The following is a 13,255-nucleotide window of genomic DNA, read 5'->3' on the forward strand; positions in this document are numbered from 1 at the left end:
ATTATTAAAAAAAAAAAAATATTTAAGAAATTACACTTATATCTCAAATTTTCTACATTCGCGTAATTTTAATTTTATTTTGCAATTTGTCAGAGAAAAAATCCGAAAATTGTTAGTTGTCTGCTTCAAGGTGATGAATATATAACTCCCAATTATTCAGTTAATAAGAATATTATTTTAATACTTTAGCATCTGGTTTCAAGCTAGATGAAATCAACATCCCACTAATAGCAACTGAACTGTTTCAGAATTTATCCAGTGCAGAAGTCAAGCGACTAAAAAAGAATCAAACCACAAGATCTCCTGTAACGCTTCATCGAAACATAATCTAGTTTTTTTTTACACCATTCCATTTTACACCATTCTTGTCTTGTTTAGAGGGAAGAAAATTGTTCTTTTTTTTATGAGAAAACAAATGATAAAATTTAGCGAATGCGTCATTCTTTCCACAAACAGAGGTAAAAATTTTAATTTCCGGTGCAGATCTGGTAAAAATTTGAATCCAGACAGCATTCAAGTCGGAATGACTGCTTTACGTCTTTTTGAAAGCGTCCTCAACAAGTTTTATAATGATTTCGTTAAGGTGACATTTTTAAAAACTCTTAATTAAGAGTTCTTAAAGACTCCATAAAAAAGACGCCAGTTCTGTGATGTCTAAATCTATACTTTTCTTAATTTCTTTATAAAGTCAAAATTAGGAGCTCTTTCAGACGTCATGGTAAATTCATCCTGAAGTCTTATTTGCAAAGTCAGAAGAAAGAACTCTTGGAGAACTCTTCTTAAAGACGTTTTACTGAGTTGGTTTTTCTGATTTCGCAAATAAGATTTCAGTATGAATTTACCATGACGTCTTAAGGAGCTCCTAATTTTGACTTCATTTTAACTTCAAAGAAGTTAAAAAGAGAATACTTTTAGACATCTCAAAACTGACGTCTTATTTAGGGAATCTTCAAGAAATCATAATTAAGAGATCGTAAAAATGACACTTTTAAGAAGTCATGATAAGACTTCTTGAGGACGCTTTTAAAAAGACGTCGTAAAGCAGTCATTCCGTTTTGAAAGCTGCCTGGGGTCATTTTGCTATCTAGGGAACCTGAAAGTTTAAATTTCTGTCTCTATTCATAGGAAGAATTACGCATGCTTCAATTTTTCTCGTAAAAAAGAAAAACGACTTTCTTCCCTTTAAACAGAGCAGGAATTTAAACTTCCGGTGCAGATCTGGTGAAAATTTGGATACACTATTCCCTGATTAAAAGAAACGATTCAAAACGATTTTCAATGTTAATTATCCATAAGAAGACCGATTCAAAAGTATTCAAAGTATCCAAAAACATTAAAAAGTATTGAAATTTTTTTTTTTTAATCGTTTCGAATCATTTCTTTTAATAAGGGTTGTGTAATATACTATTTTAATATATAAGTTACTTTCAGTAAATTAAACCCTAGAATTATTATTCACTCTACTTCTTGTTTTTTTTATTTTAGTAACTGCTTGACATCGACAGTTGATAATTTCATCGTATTGGTGATAAAACAAAATATCCCTTGCATCAAATCAGAAAGTTGGCAACTCGTCAATAAATTAGCGAACGATAAAAAAACCAATTTTCTGCATTAGTTAAAAAAGTTGTATTATTTATTAAAAGATGTCGTGTAAACAAACACGTCTAATTGATAAAATAACTCTTTATAAAAACGATACAAACTTATCAATTTAGACCATCAATAACTATATTTATCGCTTGTTTATAGGACTGATAACAGAACAATGTTACTATTAATTGGATATAAATAGTCTTCTAAATGATTACCAAATAATGTAACCATGCCATTGTTTACACAAAATGATTAAAACATCTGTCATATTTAAATTGTTGTAATTAGTCAATTATCTTTATCTTTTAGTACCTGTATATTTCTTAAATAACCGATAGATGTAATAAGTAATTTAAACGTTTTTTTAATCCCGCGATAACGTGCCACATTTTTTATTTACTTTATAAAAGTTTAACAATAAAAAAATATATATATATATATATATATATATTTATATTTATATTTGCTCAAAATGTTAATACGGTCTATAAAATATTATAATAATTTTTGAATGTCTTCTTGTATATTATCATATATAATTAAATAATAAGTAATACTATTTGATAAGTATTTTACATGGGGTCTTTGCCGATTATTAAATAAAATAAAATATAAAATGGGGTTAGGAAAACTTTGGATGCGGCTATTTGGATGTCTAATTACTTTAATTTTATTCTGGCATTTTATTAAACTTTGGAGCTCATTTATTAGTGATGTGCGAAATGTACAGCAGGTAATTTACTTATTTTATTTATTTGCTATTTTTAAAATGTTATTTTTGTTTTATTTTCAGAGCGAACGAAAAGATCAAGAGTTTGCGGAAGTTATTAATGATAATAAAGATGTAGAAAAAATAGTTGTTGCAGTTTATTATGAAGCATTGTGTCCGGATTCGCGTGGGTTCGTAATGAGACAATTGGAGCCAACGTATCAAAAGTTACCTAACAATGTCGTCATTCAAATGATTCCATATGGAAAAGCTACGGTGATTTTTTTTTATTTAGCACTTTATTTTTAAACATCTATTTTTTTATCCCATGTTAAATAATTTTTTGGGTAATGAATTTATCAAGTTCATTAATTTTATATTCAATTTTATTTTTATTAAGGGCGTTCTCAGTGCCCCCACTTTTTAAAAGTTTTTAGTGACTCAACGTCATAAAATATTTTAATACTATTGTAAAAAATGTATTAATTTATTTTAAATTCGGAGTAAATGTGAAGACGATGACTGGTTAATTATTTAATCCCTTCGAGTGAAATTCACATCTAAAAGATGTTTATTTTAATATTAAAATTCTGAATCGGAGTAAATGCGAATTTAAATAAAATCCACATGACTCCGCTGAAAAATAAAACTTTTTTTTTACTCCGTATGCTGAGTGATTTTTTTTAAACTCCGGAATCAGTGCCGAAATGAATTAGAATTTAAATGGTAAAATCCGTAATCACTCTGAATTCACTTCTAATTTTTTGCAGTGCTATTGAAAAAAAGGACAACGTGGTTACAATTTTGCCAGATATAGATTTTTAAAAAAACTACTCAGTTATCATTTAGAAATGAGGGGGGAAGCTGGTCTGAGATACAAAAAAAAGAGGATATTTTTGTGATTTTTTTTTTTTTTTGAGTACCTTCTTTATTGAAATTCTTAAAATTTGAGACATTGTTAAGTATCATTTCAAAAATTTTCATTAAAAAATAATGAAAAATAAGCCAGTGGTAGGGAGGAAAAAACTGAAAATTTGACATTCAATTTTATAATGTCGACATAAAGATTTTGTTGAAATTAATTTCCAAATCTCGTTTAACTTCTAATTGATATCAACTGTAAATAATTTTTACTCAAATCTGTCTCGGCGGCAATTATAAGAAGTGGGGAGTTTTGTCTGAGAATGACCTTAATAATTAGCTGTATCTTTTCCCGCTTCTGAGTGTCAATATAATTTAAAAAAATATGCACACTATATGATTCGGAAGTTACCAGACAATCAAAATTTTTTTAATTTTCATGAAATAAATTTTAAAGAAAGAATCTAAGATATGCACATGTAGTTTTTTAATAATTAATCGTATTTTAAAAAAATCAAAAAATTATTTGATGTTGGCTAACTTCAGTATCATCATAATATTTATTAAAAATTGCTAATTTCCATAAAATATTAGGAAGGTTAATGAAAAGGAGATCTCGATTGTAAATTTTTTAAAAATTATTTCATATTGACGTTTAATTAATTAAGTATTTGGTCTATTAAATAAAAATAAATAAATTGTATACCTCTTTTTTAACTAATTAATTAAATTTCTGAACGGTGACGTCGATGAAACAAAAATTCCATTTTAGAAAGTATCATAATTTTTAAGTTATTAGCTTGCAAGAAAATATACACTGTCTGTAAAGTAAGAGACTCAGTACCCGATCAGTCATTTTCTAAATTTTACTAAATACATGAAGTGATCAAGTATTAGAGGTCTGTTATTTTACTTAAAATTTGAATTAAGTCATAAGTAAAATTTCTGTTAAAAATTTCTACTTAAAGTTAACATAAATAATAATAAAATTTACAGACTACTGAACTACCAAATGGCTATAAATTTATATGTCAACACGGTCCAAGAGAATGTGAAGCAAATATGATTCATGCTTGTGCAATCGATATTATTAAAAACCCCGCTGTTCAATTAAATTTCTTAACGTGTATGATTGAACATAATCTATGGCCAGTAAATATAACACGTACATGTGCTGAAAAATTCCATTTAGATGCTGAGCCAATATTGAATTGTTCTAAAACAAATCGAGGAGCTGAATTATTAGCACAATATGGCAAAATGACAAACGCATTGAAACCTGCGGTTACTTTCATTCCTACAATTACTCTTGATGGTGTAAGTTTATTTTTTTAAAATAATTTTTTTAGAATTAGTTTCGAGCATGAACAAATTATTTAAAAATTCAGTCTTCAATCAACGCGCATGCACACTACCGGTATATTAATTCTGTAAACTAAAATACCTAGACTTTTTTTTCGGCTGAAAAACTCTATGAGTTTCTTATAAAATTAAACTTTTATATTTTTTACAGAACTTTAGTAAAACGTCACGAATTTTCATTTTTTGTCATTTGCTTTTCAACAAAAATTATTTAAAAATTTATTATTCTAAAAAAAAATTTTCATATTTAGCTCTTAGTTTAAAAAGAAAGAGAATATTTTTTTCAGAATACCTTCGTTATTAAAATTCTTAAAATTTGTGGCATTGTTAAGCATCTTTTCAAGAATATTCTGATAAATTTTCATAAAAAAATATTGAAAAATAAACCAGTGGTAGTGGGGAGAGACGAGTCACTTAAAAAAAAGTCTCCATGCCATGAGCAGAATAACTCATAACTGCATGACCTGAAATCAAAAAACCAAAAAGATTTCTTTGGTACATAAGTTTATCTTGGATTTGAACGAAGGAATCAACAAAATATTCATTTTTGAATTTTTGGTAAGGTGCAATCAAAAAACACTGAATTTTACCAAAAATTGCTCCTTTTGTTCAATTAAAAAATAAGTAGTTATTAAAAAAAAGAATCCTTTGTTCAAATCTAAGATAAATCTATGTACTAAAGAAATCTATTCGGTTTTTTGATTTTAGATGAGGCAGTCATGAGATCCTGTCTACGGCATGGAGACATTTTTTAAGTGACTCGTCTCTCCCCACTACCACTGGCTTATTTTTCAATATTTTTTTATGAAAATTTAGCAGAATATTCTTGGAATGATGCTTAATAATGTCACAAATTTTAATAATTTTAATAAACAAGGTACTCTGAAAAAAAAAAATCACAAAAATATCCTCTTTTTTTTGTATATTAGACCCTTTTCCCCCCTTAATAAAGCATACTTTTTTAATATCTGACTAAATAAAACTAAATATTAATGAAATACTTTTTTATTTTAAGAATTCCGATGACCAGACAGCAATACTGATAAATTTACTCCGAGAAGTTTGTAAAAAATTTAAAATTCTTCCTGCTGGCTGCGATTCACTTCCGCTAGAATAATTATAAAGAAATTATTAAATAAATTTTTACACGTAATTGAATTTTTTACATGTATAAAACTTTAAGATATCATTTATTCAAGTTCGTTATAAAAAAAAAAAATAGAATAAATTATTTACAAATTGTTACCATAAATTGTAAAACGAACGTAATTATCCAAGCAAAAAAAAAACGGTGATATAGTGTACAGATAAATGTTAAAATAAATTTAATATTTAAACTAAAACTAATAAATAACCTACAGTTAGTCCATGAGTTGTAAATTATCTAATTTTTCACTTGAATAAAATCCAGCTCTAACTTGTCTCCCGCCAAAAAAACGTCCATTTAAATCAACTACCGCTTTAATCGCACTTTCGATTCGCTTAAATTCAACAAAAATCCGTACAGCTTCTTCGGGAACTACATCCATCACTTCATGAATTAATACGCGTGCAACATCACCATACTTTGTGTTACATTCATCTTTAACTTCTGGCTCAAGATCTTCATCAACTTCACCTGGTCCGACCATATTTCTTAGCAGCACAACCTAATACATAAATAATTATTTAGATTAATATGTACAGTCAAAAATTTTTGGAGTGAACGCAGATTAAATCTATAGTAACTGTTTATTTATTTATTTACTCCGAAGTGGAATTTATTTGAATATTGAAACTGAATCAGAGTGAATAAAGATTCAAATAAAATCCGCAATCACTCCCAATGTTTTACAGTGTAAATAATTAATAAAATCAAGGTGACCACAAAGAAATGATTTTAAAATGGACAGACATCAAGCCTGTGAGTATACGGGACTGTCTTCCTTAGCTAATAGGAGAAAATATCTAACATTGTGCTGTGGTTTTAATATTATTAATGGGCACCTTGATGCCTCAGAGCTGCTTGGTATGTCGGGTACTAGAATAATGAAAATTCTTTTAGTAAGATCACGTTTTTTGACACGCTCTCCACTATATATAATTTCTAAAATTATCAATGAAGATGCCACAGAAGTAGATTTTTTAGAGCATCGTCAAACAGCTGCAAAAGGAAAGCTAGAAGAGCAATTTTAAACTGAGAATTCTTGAAAAAATTTCAAGGCTAGATCAGAAAACTAGACATTTGAAGCTACAATTTGCTTCTTTTTTTGTACGATCATTTGCCTTCGAGTTACAGCCTATTGAAAATCACTTAAAAATTTTGAAATTTTAAACTGTCGCAATTAAATTTCCAGATACTTTTCGAAATTTTCTAACACTTAATGATATTTTCCGGTTGCATTAAATTCCATGATTTTCGATTTGCGGCCACGCTATAAAACAAATAAAAATAATTACCTTGCTGGGACTCTTCATGATTTCAGTGATGGTAGGTTCTTCATTTGATTGAGTATTCGAAGGTGGTGATGAACTAACAGCCAGTGGAGGTGGCATCAACTGTTCTTTTTCACCAACAATTCTTCCACCTCGTTTACTTGTTTTCTCAACCTGCAAAGCAACAGACATGCCCTGTTCTTTTTTACCCAAACCTTGCCCCTCTTTAAATCCATATTTCGCCATTATTTTAGCTGCTACTGATGACGTCGTATAGCCAAGTCCAGGTGTCGTTACTGGACGGGTTGGAGTACTAATTGAAGGCATTGTTATTTCTGATGGCTCTTGTAAAGAAGGTGGTGGTGCTATTGCTGCACCGCCAATTATTCCACGTGATGTTGATGTACGTTCTTCATCTCTTTCAGGTACAACCATTGTATTAGCCATTATTGTCTATAACAAATAAAAGTATTTATAGTACTTGTAAATTTCTAATTATTTTCTCTCTTTCAGTTCCTCACATCAATTTTAAATATTTAAATTTGGTATTTTAGATATTTTTGTTATCGAATATTCAATGCATATACATGGTGACCACAGATTTTTGAAAGTGAAATTCCCTGACTTTTCCAGGTATTCCAGTAAAATAATTTTAAAACTCCCTGACCATATGTAGTTAATATTTATTTAATTTAAAATAAAATGGCATAAGTCAGTTCAATAAATAATAAATCATTGTCGCTAAATGAAACTTTATTTTATTATTTGTCAATGTTCATAGATTTCGTTCATTTATTAAATGAATAATTTTTTATTCTTTATTTTAAATCTATGTTTTTATATAACTTACTCTATAATAAAATATAAATAAATTTTTCATTTTCACTAGAATAAATTTCATAAATAAGAACGTTTTATAGAATGTTAATAAAATATTAATCAAGTACGCGAATAATAAATATAGTGAAACTTATTAGTTCAATACTTATGTATACTTTTAATGTTTTTGGTTTTTTAACTTGTCAATATGCATGTTAATAGTTTGAAGATCCTAACGATTGGTTTCTACTAAGACTTTTTTTTCTAACAGCCTTTTTAATTCTAACAGCTCCATTTTTTCGCTATTGGAATCTATTTCTAATTTTTTTTCAAAATCATATTATCATCGCATTTGCACCGCGCCACTTTTTCAAAAGTTTTGACAGAAAAAAAAATTTATCGGAATTTTTCAGTAAAAAAAAAAAAGAAAGTAAAAATTTTTCCAGCTTTTTCAAGTAATTCTCTGACTTTTCCCTGATTTTTACAGTATATTAATAATTCCCTGACATTTCCAGATTTTCAAAACAAATTTACTTGATGTCTGCATTCAGTATCATTACACAAAAGCGAATCAATTAAAAACGTAGTAATAAAAAATTGAATTACTTGTTCTTCAAAACGTGATATCTCACGCCGACGTTTTCTTTGCTCAGCTTCTTGTTCATACTCTCTATCACGTATATCCCGTAATTCTTTGACGACTTTTTCATACTCATTTGGCCACAGTGGATCATACTCATTGATAACATTCCAATCATATTCACCAGTCGTCGCAGTATTTATTCCAGGATTCGTAAATGTATTATTCGACGACAGTATTAATGATGATGATCCTTCTTCATCACGTTCAGCTGCTGCCGCTGCTGCTGCAGCCGCATCCCGACTCGATGCTTTTGATTTCAAATCTATAACCGGGGGTAATACTGCTGTAGCTTTCCGAAATTGTTCTCGTTTCGGCTGTCAATTAATTCACAAAAAATTAATTTAACTTATTGTAATAATTACTTATCATAAATGAATATGAGTGTCAATGTAGCAGACATCAGACAAATTTAAAATTATAAATAAATAACCTGTGTGACAGCGGCTTTTTTTAATTGTAATTGTGACTGTAATAATTTTATTCCTGAAGACCATCCAGCGACTTTATCAGACGCCCGGTGCTTATCAAAATCGTCATACAAAGACATTTTTATTTTTTAATAATTTGATATTTTTATTAATTACTTTTAAAAATAAATCATATTTTATAACCTCTATCTTTGATATTTAAATTACCACCATTTGTAATAAAAAATAATAAAATTCTATCCACCATAGGGTTTTTTATTTTTCAATGAAATATCTTCATTGATAACATAGAAATTAATTTTATCATGAACAGATATATGTCTGATACATTTATGAAACAGTAGATGGTATTTAAATGTCACAAATAATTTAAATTTATTTTTAGAAATTCAAATAAAACTATCAGTTTAATTTTTAAATACACACGTTGTTTAAAATTACAGAACATTGATACTCATGTATAAATTTATAGATTTATATATGTATATATATGTAAGTAACTTTTTTTATTGTATCCTTCACATACAAAATTATTCAACATTATGAGTTTGAATGTAGCAGACAGACAAATTTAAAATTATTAATAAATAGAGTAAATAATTTAAAAAATAAAATTTTTAAAAATGCGCATTTAGAAAATTCAATAAACTAAACATGCAATTTTTCAAAATATTTTTTTTTAATTTTTTCTTTTATTTATTTATAATTTAAAATTTTTTTGATGTCTGCTACATTCACGCTCATTTGAAATTTAAATAAATTTGTTTAACAGATAAATAATAACAAAAAAAAATCTTTTTAAAAAAATGCACATGTAGAAAATTCGATAAACTAAACATGCAATTTTTCAAAATATTTTTTAAAATATTTACTTTGTTGTTAAAAAAAATCAAAATATTTTTAAATGTCTGCAAACTTTATTGTCATAACTCGTTCCTTATTTATTTTAAAAATTACACTTGTAAAATTTATTAACTTTAATATTGACTAGATTTAATTAACCGAAATAAAAAACAAAACACATTTATCATAATTTATATGACGATAATAAACGTGATTGAGTTTAAAAAAAGTATCCGACTCCAGGTTCTAAAAAAAAAAAGGTGTCTATTTAATATCTGAAATAAAACGTTAATTTTTTATTAACTCTTAAAAAATAAAATTAAACATAAGTTTTAATTGTTTAAAAAAATATAAAATAGCCTGTAAGGTATAATAAAAGTATGATTAAAAAGACAGAAAAAAATGTAAATAAAAAAAAAGAATAAATTGATCTTGGGAAGCGGAACTTGACGGTTGAGTTGTAACATGGAGCGCGGTGTTATTTATTAATAGGAAAGTTGATGCAAGCCGCGAGGGAGTGGCAACACGTTAGAAGTTAACGCTCACATCAGAAGCAGTAGTTGTATTATTGTATAGTGAATAAGCAACAACTGGGCATACACCATCGAGCATAAAAGCAAAAGTTGTATAATACCGAAGCGAATAATGTTGAGTTGAACTGAGTTGAGTGTCGAGTTTTGAGTCTTCTTTCGGTTGTTCTTCTTCTCAACACGATACGAATTGCGGAGGAGAGTAGCAGCACCCTTAGAGAAATACAAGAGACAAGACAACATACAACACAACTCAGTAGAACCTTATCCTCAGTACAATAACAATAAGTAAAGAGAGTAAAGAAGAATATGTAGAATGGAAAGGGATAAAATAATACGAGAGTTAAGTCTGACTGAGAAGCGAACAAGTTGAGAGACAAGAAACGAGAAGATAAAAGGAAATATAAAGAGAAGAAGAAGATGATGATGATGATGAAGAAGGTTCCATCGGTCCGTCATCCCCGAAGCACTTGGTCTCTTCTCGCCACGGCAGAACAACAGCAAAGCAGCTGGTCTATTCTCATCTTTCTCACTCTCTCTTTTTATTTTTACTACATCTTAACTCTGTTTCTCTCTGACTCACTTGCTCATACAAAAGTTAACGCGTAGTAACACCATTTATCTTTCTCACTCTTATGGCATATTTATCTTCCTCCTTCGGTCATTTTCACGCTGTCCTTGTCAAACTCTCACTATACGGCAGCTAAACAACGCGAGACGGATAAAGATAATCCATTTAAGTGTAAGAGAGACAAGTGTATGAAAGATGGAACGTATAAGTTGAGGGTAGAGAGGAAGAGAGCTAAACGAAACGCTTTGTCGGCGCCCGTGGCGGAGATCAAACACGCCGACTGGCTTAAGTCCCTTCTGACCCCGCGCTGTCCAAGTTGAACCAACCGAACCGTAGCCTCACTTTGCCCCGAGGTCTCCTGGCCACCGAACCCATCGACGCCCCTTTCCGGCAAAACCGCACACTGCTGATGCTGATGCTCAGTATTATTATATTCAGAGAAAGAGAAAGAGATTGAGAGAGCATCAGCAAGCCCGGCAAATCCGACGCCCCAACATTACTACATATCTCAGCATATGTATATCCATGAGTGTTTATGTAGTAGTGTTGCGTGGAGAGTAAGGCCTCGCGGTAAAACCGTATTATAGGCTTCCCTATATCCTGTCCTACGGAACGGCCCACAACAACACGCCGCTTCTCCATACTACGGCAATAAATACCATCCGCTTGTCTCCCTCATTTTCTTTTTCATTTTATTATCCGGCAACTACGTCGAGCTCGATAATCATTTTCCTGATAACAATATATCTATATATATATTTATATACATACCGATACTTGATACACTAAATAAATTCTATTACGCTTTACTATAAATTTCAAAGTTAAATGTAATGTGTTTTAACAAACTCTCATATGTATGCATGTATGTATGTATGTAGTTGACTCTTTAAACTGTCTATTTACTTCCTTCTGGTATTTTCATTACGCAGATATATTTAAAAGGTATTACTAATAAACAACAAGTTTGACAATTAGTCAACTCTGTTTGCAGACAAACAACTGTCACTTGGGTTACTATTTGTTTAGTAATAAAAATAACCCTTGGCGATGGATTTATTTGTTAATTATTTACAAATATACCCCGAGGATTATTTTTACGGAAGTAAAACAACAAGGATGACATATAATATGTATATATAACATGAGTAAGAACAAAAGTACTGAGGTTATTTTGTAGTTGGTCTTTACTGATGTGTTTTAAAGTCTTATTACATTTTATTTTTATATTATTCTTTTTATCTTTATTTTTACAAAACAAAAAAAAGCCCTTCGGCTTAACTTTCGAGCCTATACTACTGACTGAACGACTGAGCAATATGTTATTATTAGTTTTTTTAATTTCCTTCTCACTCTCACATTTTACCTACTCGTTTCTTTGTTACACCCAACATTAATCCATTACTCCTTTCTCTTATTTTCTCACTCATCTTTTTCTCTCCGTCCTTATCATTATTTTCTCTTAGTCCTGATTGTCTATCTTTGTTACTCTCACCTAACTAGTGGTGATCGTGGTGGTTATGGTTGTAGTCGTGGTCGTGGTCGTGGTCGTCATCGTGCACACACTCACATACATGGATGTGCCAGATCTTGTATCTTTGTCCCTCAAAAACGAGACTCGCCGCTACGCCGACTTTCCGACAAAGGAATAAAGAAAAGAAACAACTAGCCATGTTATACTATGCTACGTTGGTTGGTTAGTTGAGGAGGTTGAGGATGCCATGGCACGGTATGGTTTGGTATTATATGCCATACTATGCCATGTTATGGATGGTGGGTATGGTCGGTATGGTATATAACCGCGACGGGCCTTCAGCCTTCTATCCAATACACCGTAGAGTTGAGCAAGTAAGCCAGCAACCATCAGAGTTGTGTTGTATTGAACAGTCTTGTGTGCTGACGGTGCTGGCTGGTTCGTGGTCTGGGTAGTAGAAGTCTCTTGGACTTGGATATGAAATGATGGAGAAGTTAAATTCTAATGGAAGGGGCTACAGGCGCTTACCGCCCCAGTGGCGTATCAAACCACATCAGAATGTCCTCTGATACCTCATATTCATACTCCATACTAAATATCTAACACTCGACAGGAGTAAGAGTAAGACAGGATACAATATGTATGAGACCCTCGCCTATCTTCATAACACTAATACATCTCGGTCTAATCTTTCTAATGTATGTTATTATTATTTCAGGAGGACCACTAGTGTCAAATTTTGAAAAATCAATTCATTTTTTTTTGCATATTTAAATAGTCTATATCTTGACAAATAACATACTAAAATTTCTAGTGAAGTTTTTTTGAGTTACAGCCATCTGAACAGCAGCCACTTATTGATTCGCGAAAATACATTTTTAAAAATTGCTGCAGACGAATCATCCGATCGATTTGATTTGAATTTCAGTTTCTTTTATAGATTTCTACGTACCATGAACCTCCAGTTTTTCAACGAATCAAAAATGTAATTTTGCCAGGCCAAA

The 13,255-nt window shown here is 30.0% G+C and overlaps 2 protein-coding genes across 2 annotated transcripts; one reads left to right on the forward strand and one right to left on the reverse strand.

Annotated features, from left to right (window-relative positions):
• Nucleotides 1-1,640: 1,640 nt before the first annotated feature.
• Nucleotides 1,641-5,892, forward strand: LOC103569541 (GILT-like protein 3). Its single transcript, XM_014440244.2, has 4 exons — nucleotides 1,641-2,329; nucleotides 2,390-2,581; nucleotides 4,163-4,483; nucleotides 5,544-5,892. The coding sequence occupies exons 1-4, from the start codon at nucleotides 2,213-2,215 to the stop codon at nucleotides 5,643-5,645; spliced, it is 732 nt and encodes a 243-aa protein (XP_014295730.1). The 5' UTR covers nucleotides 1,641-2,212; the 3' UTR covers nucleotides 5,646-5,892.
• On the reverse strand, nucleotides 5,877-9,051 carry LOC103569540 (splicing factor 45). The gene is made up of 4 exons (XM_008546878.2): nucleotides 8,836-9,051; nucleotides 8,369-8,719; nucleotides 6,968-7,396; nucleotides 5,877-6,177 (listed from the first exon to the last, which is right to left on the reverse strand). Exons 1-4 carry the CDS (start codon nucleotides 8,950-8,952, stop codon nucleotides 5,890-5,892), a joined length of 1,185 nt encoding a protein of 394 aa, XP_008545100.1. The 5' UTR covers nucleotides 8,953-9,051; the 3' UTR covers nucleotides 5,877-5,889.
• Nucleotides 9,052-13,255: the final 4,204 nt, after the last annotated feature.

Source organism: Microplitis demolitor, chromosome 7, assembly GCF_026212275.2.
Source record: "Microplitis demolitor isolate Queensland-Clemson2020A chromosome 7, iyMicDemo2.1a, whole genome shotgun sequence".
Taxonomy (NCBI): Eukaryota; Metazoa; Arthropoda; class Insecta; order Hymenoptera; family Braconidae; genus Microplitis; species Microplitis demolitor.

What these genes read in the sequence shown, in the direction of transcription:
- LOC103569541 (XM_014440244.2), top strand. Translation starts at nt 2,213, where the DNA reads ATGGGGTTAGGAAAACTTTGGATGCGGCTATTTGGATGTCTAATTACT. An exon ending in ATGTGCGAAATGTACAGCAG is followed by an intron (nt 2,330 to 2,389) that starts GTAATTTACTTA and finishes TTTTATTTTCAG; the next exon opens with AGCGAACGAAAAGATCAAGA. An exon ending in TTCCATATGGAAAAGCTACG is followed by an intron (nt 2,582 to 4,162) that starts GTGATTTTTTTT and finishes TAAAATTTACAG; the next exon opens with ACTACTGAACTACCAAATGG.
- LOC103569540 (XM_008546878.2), bottom strand. Translation starts at nt 8,952, where the DNA reads ATGTCTTTGTATGACGATTTTGATAAGCACCGGGCGTCTGATAAAGTC. An exon ending in AAAAAGCCGCTGTCACACAG is followed by an intron (nt 8,720 to 8,835) that starts GTTATTTATTTA and finishes ATTAATTGACAG; the next exon opens with CCGAAACGAGAACAATTTCG. An exon ending in TATCACGTTTTGAAGAACAA is followed by an intron (nt 7,397 to 8,368) that starts GTAATTCAATTT and finishes TATTTGTTATAG; the next exon opens with ACAATAATGGCTAATACAAT.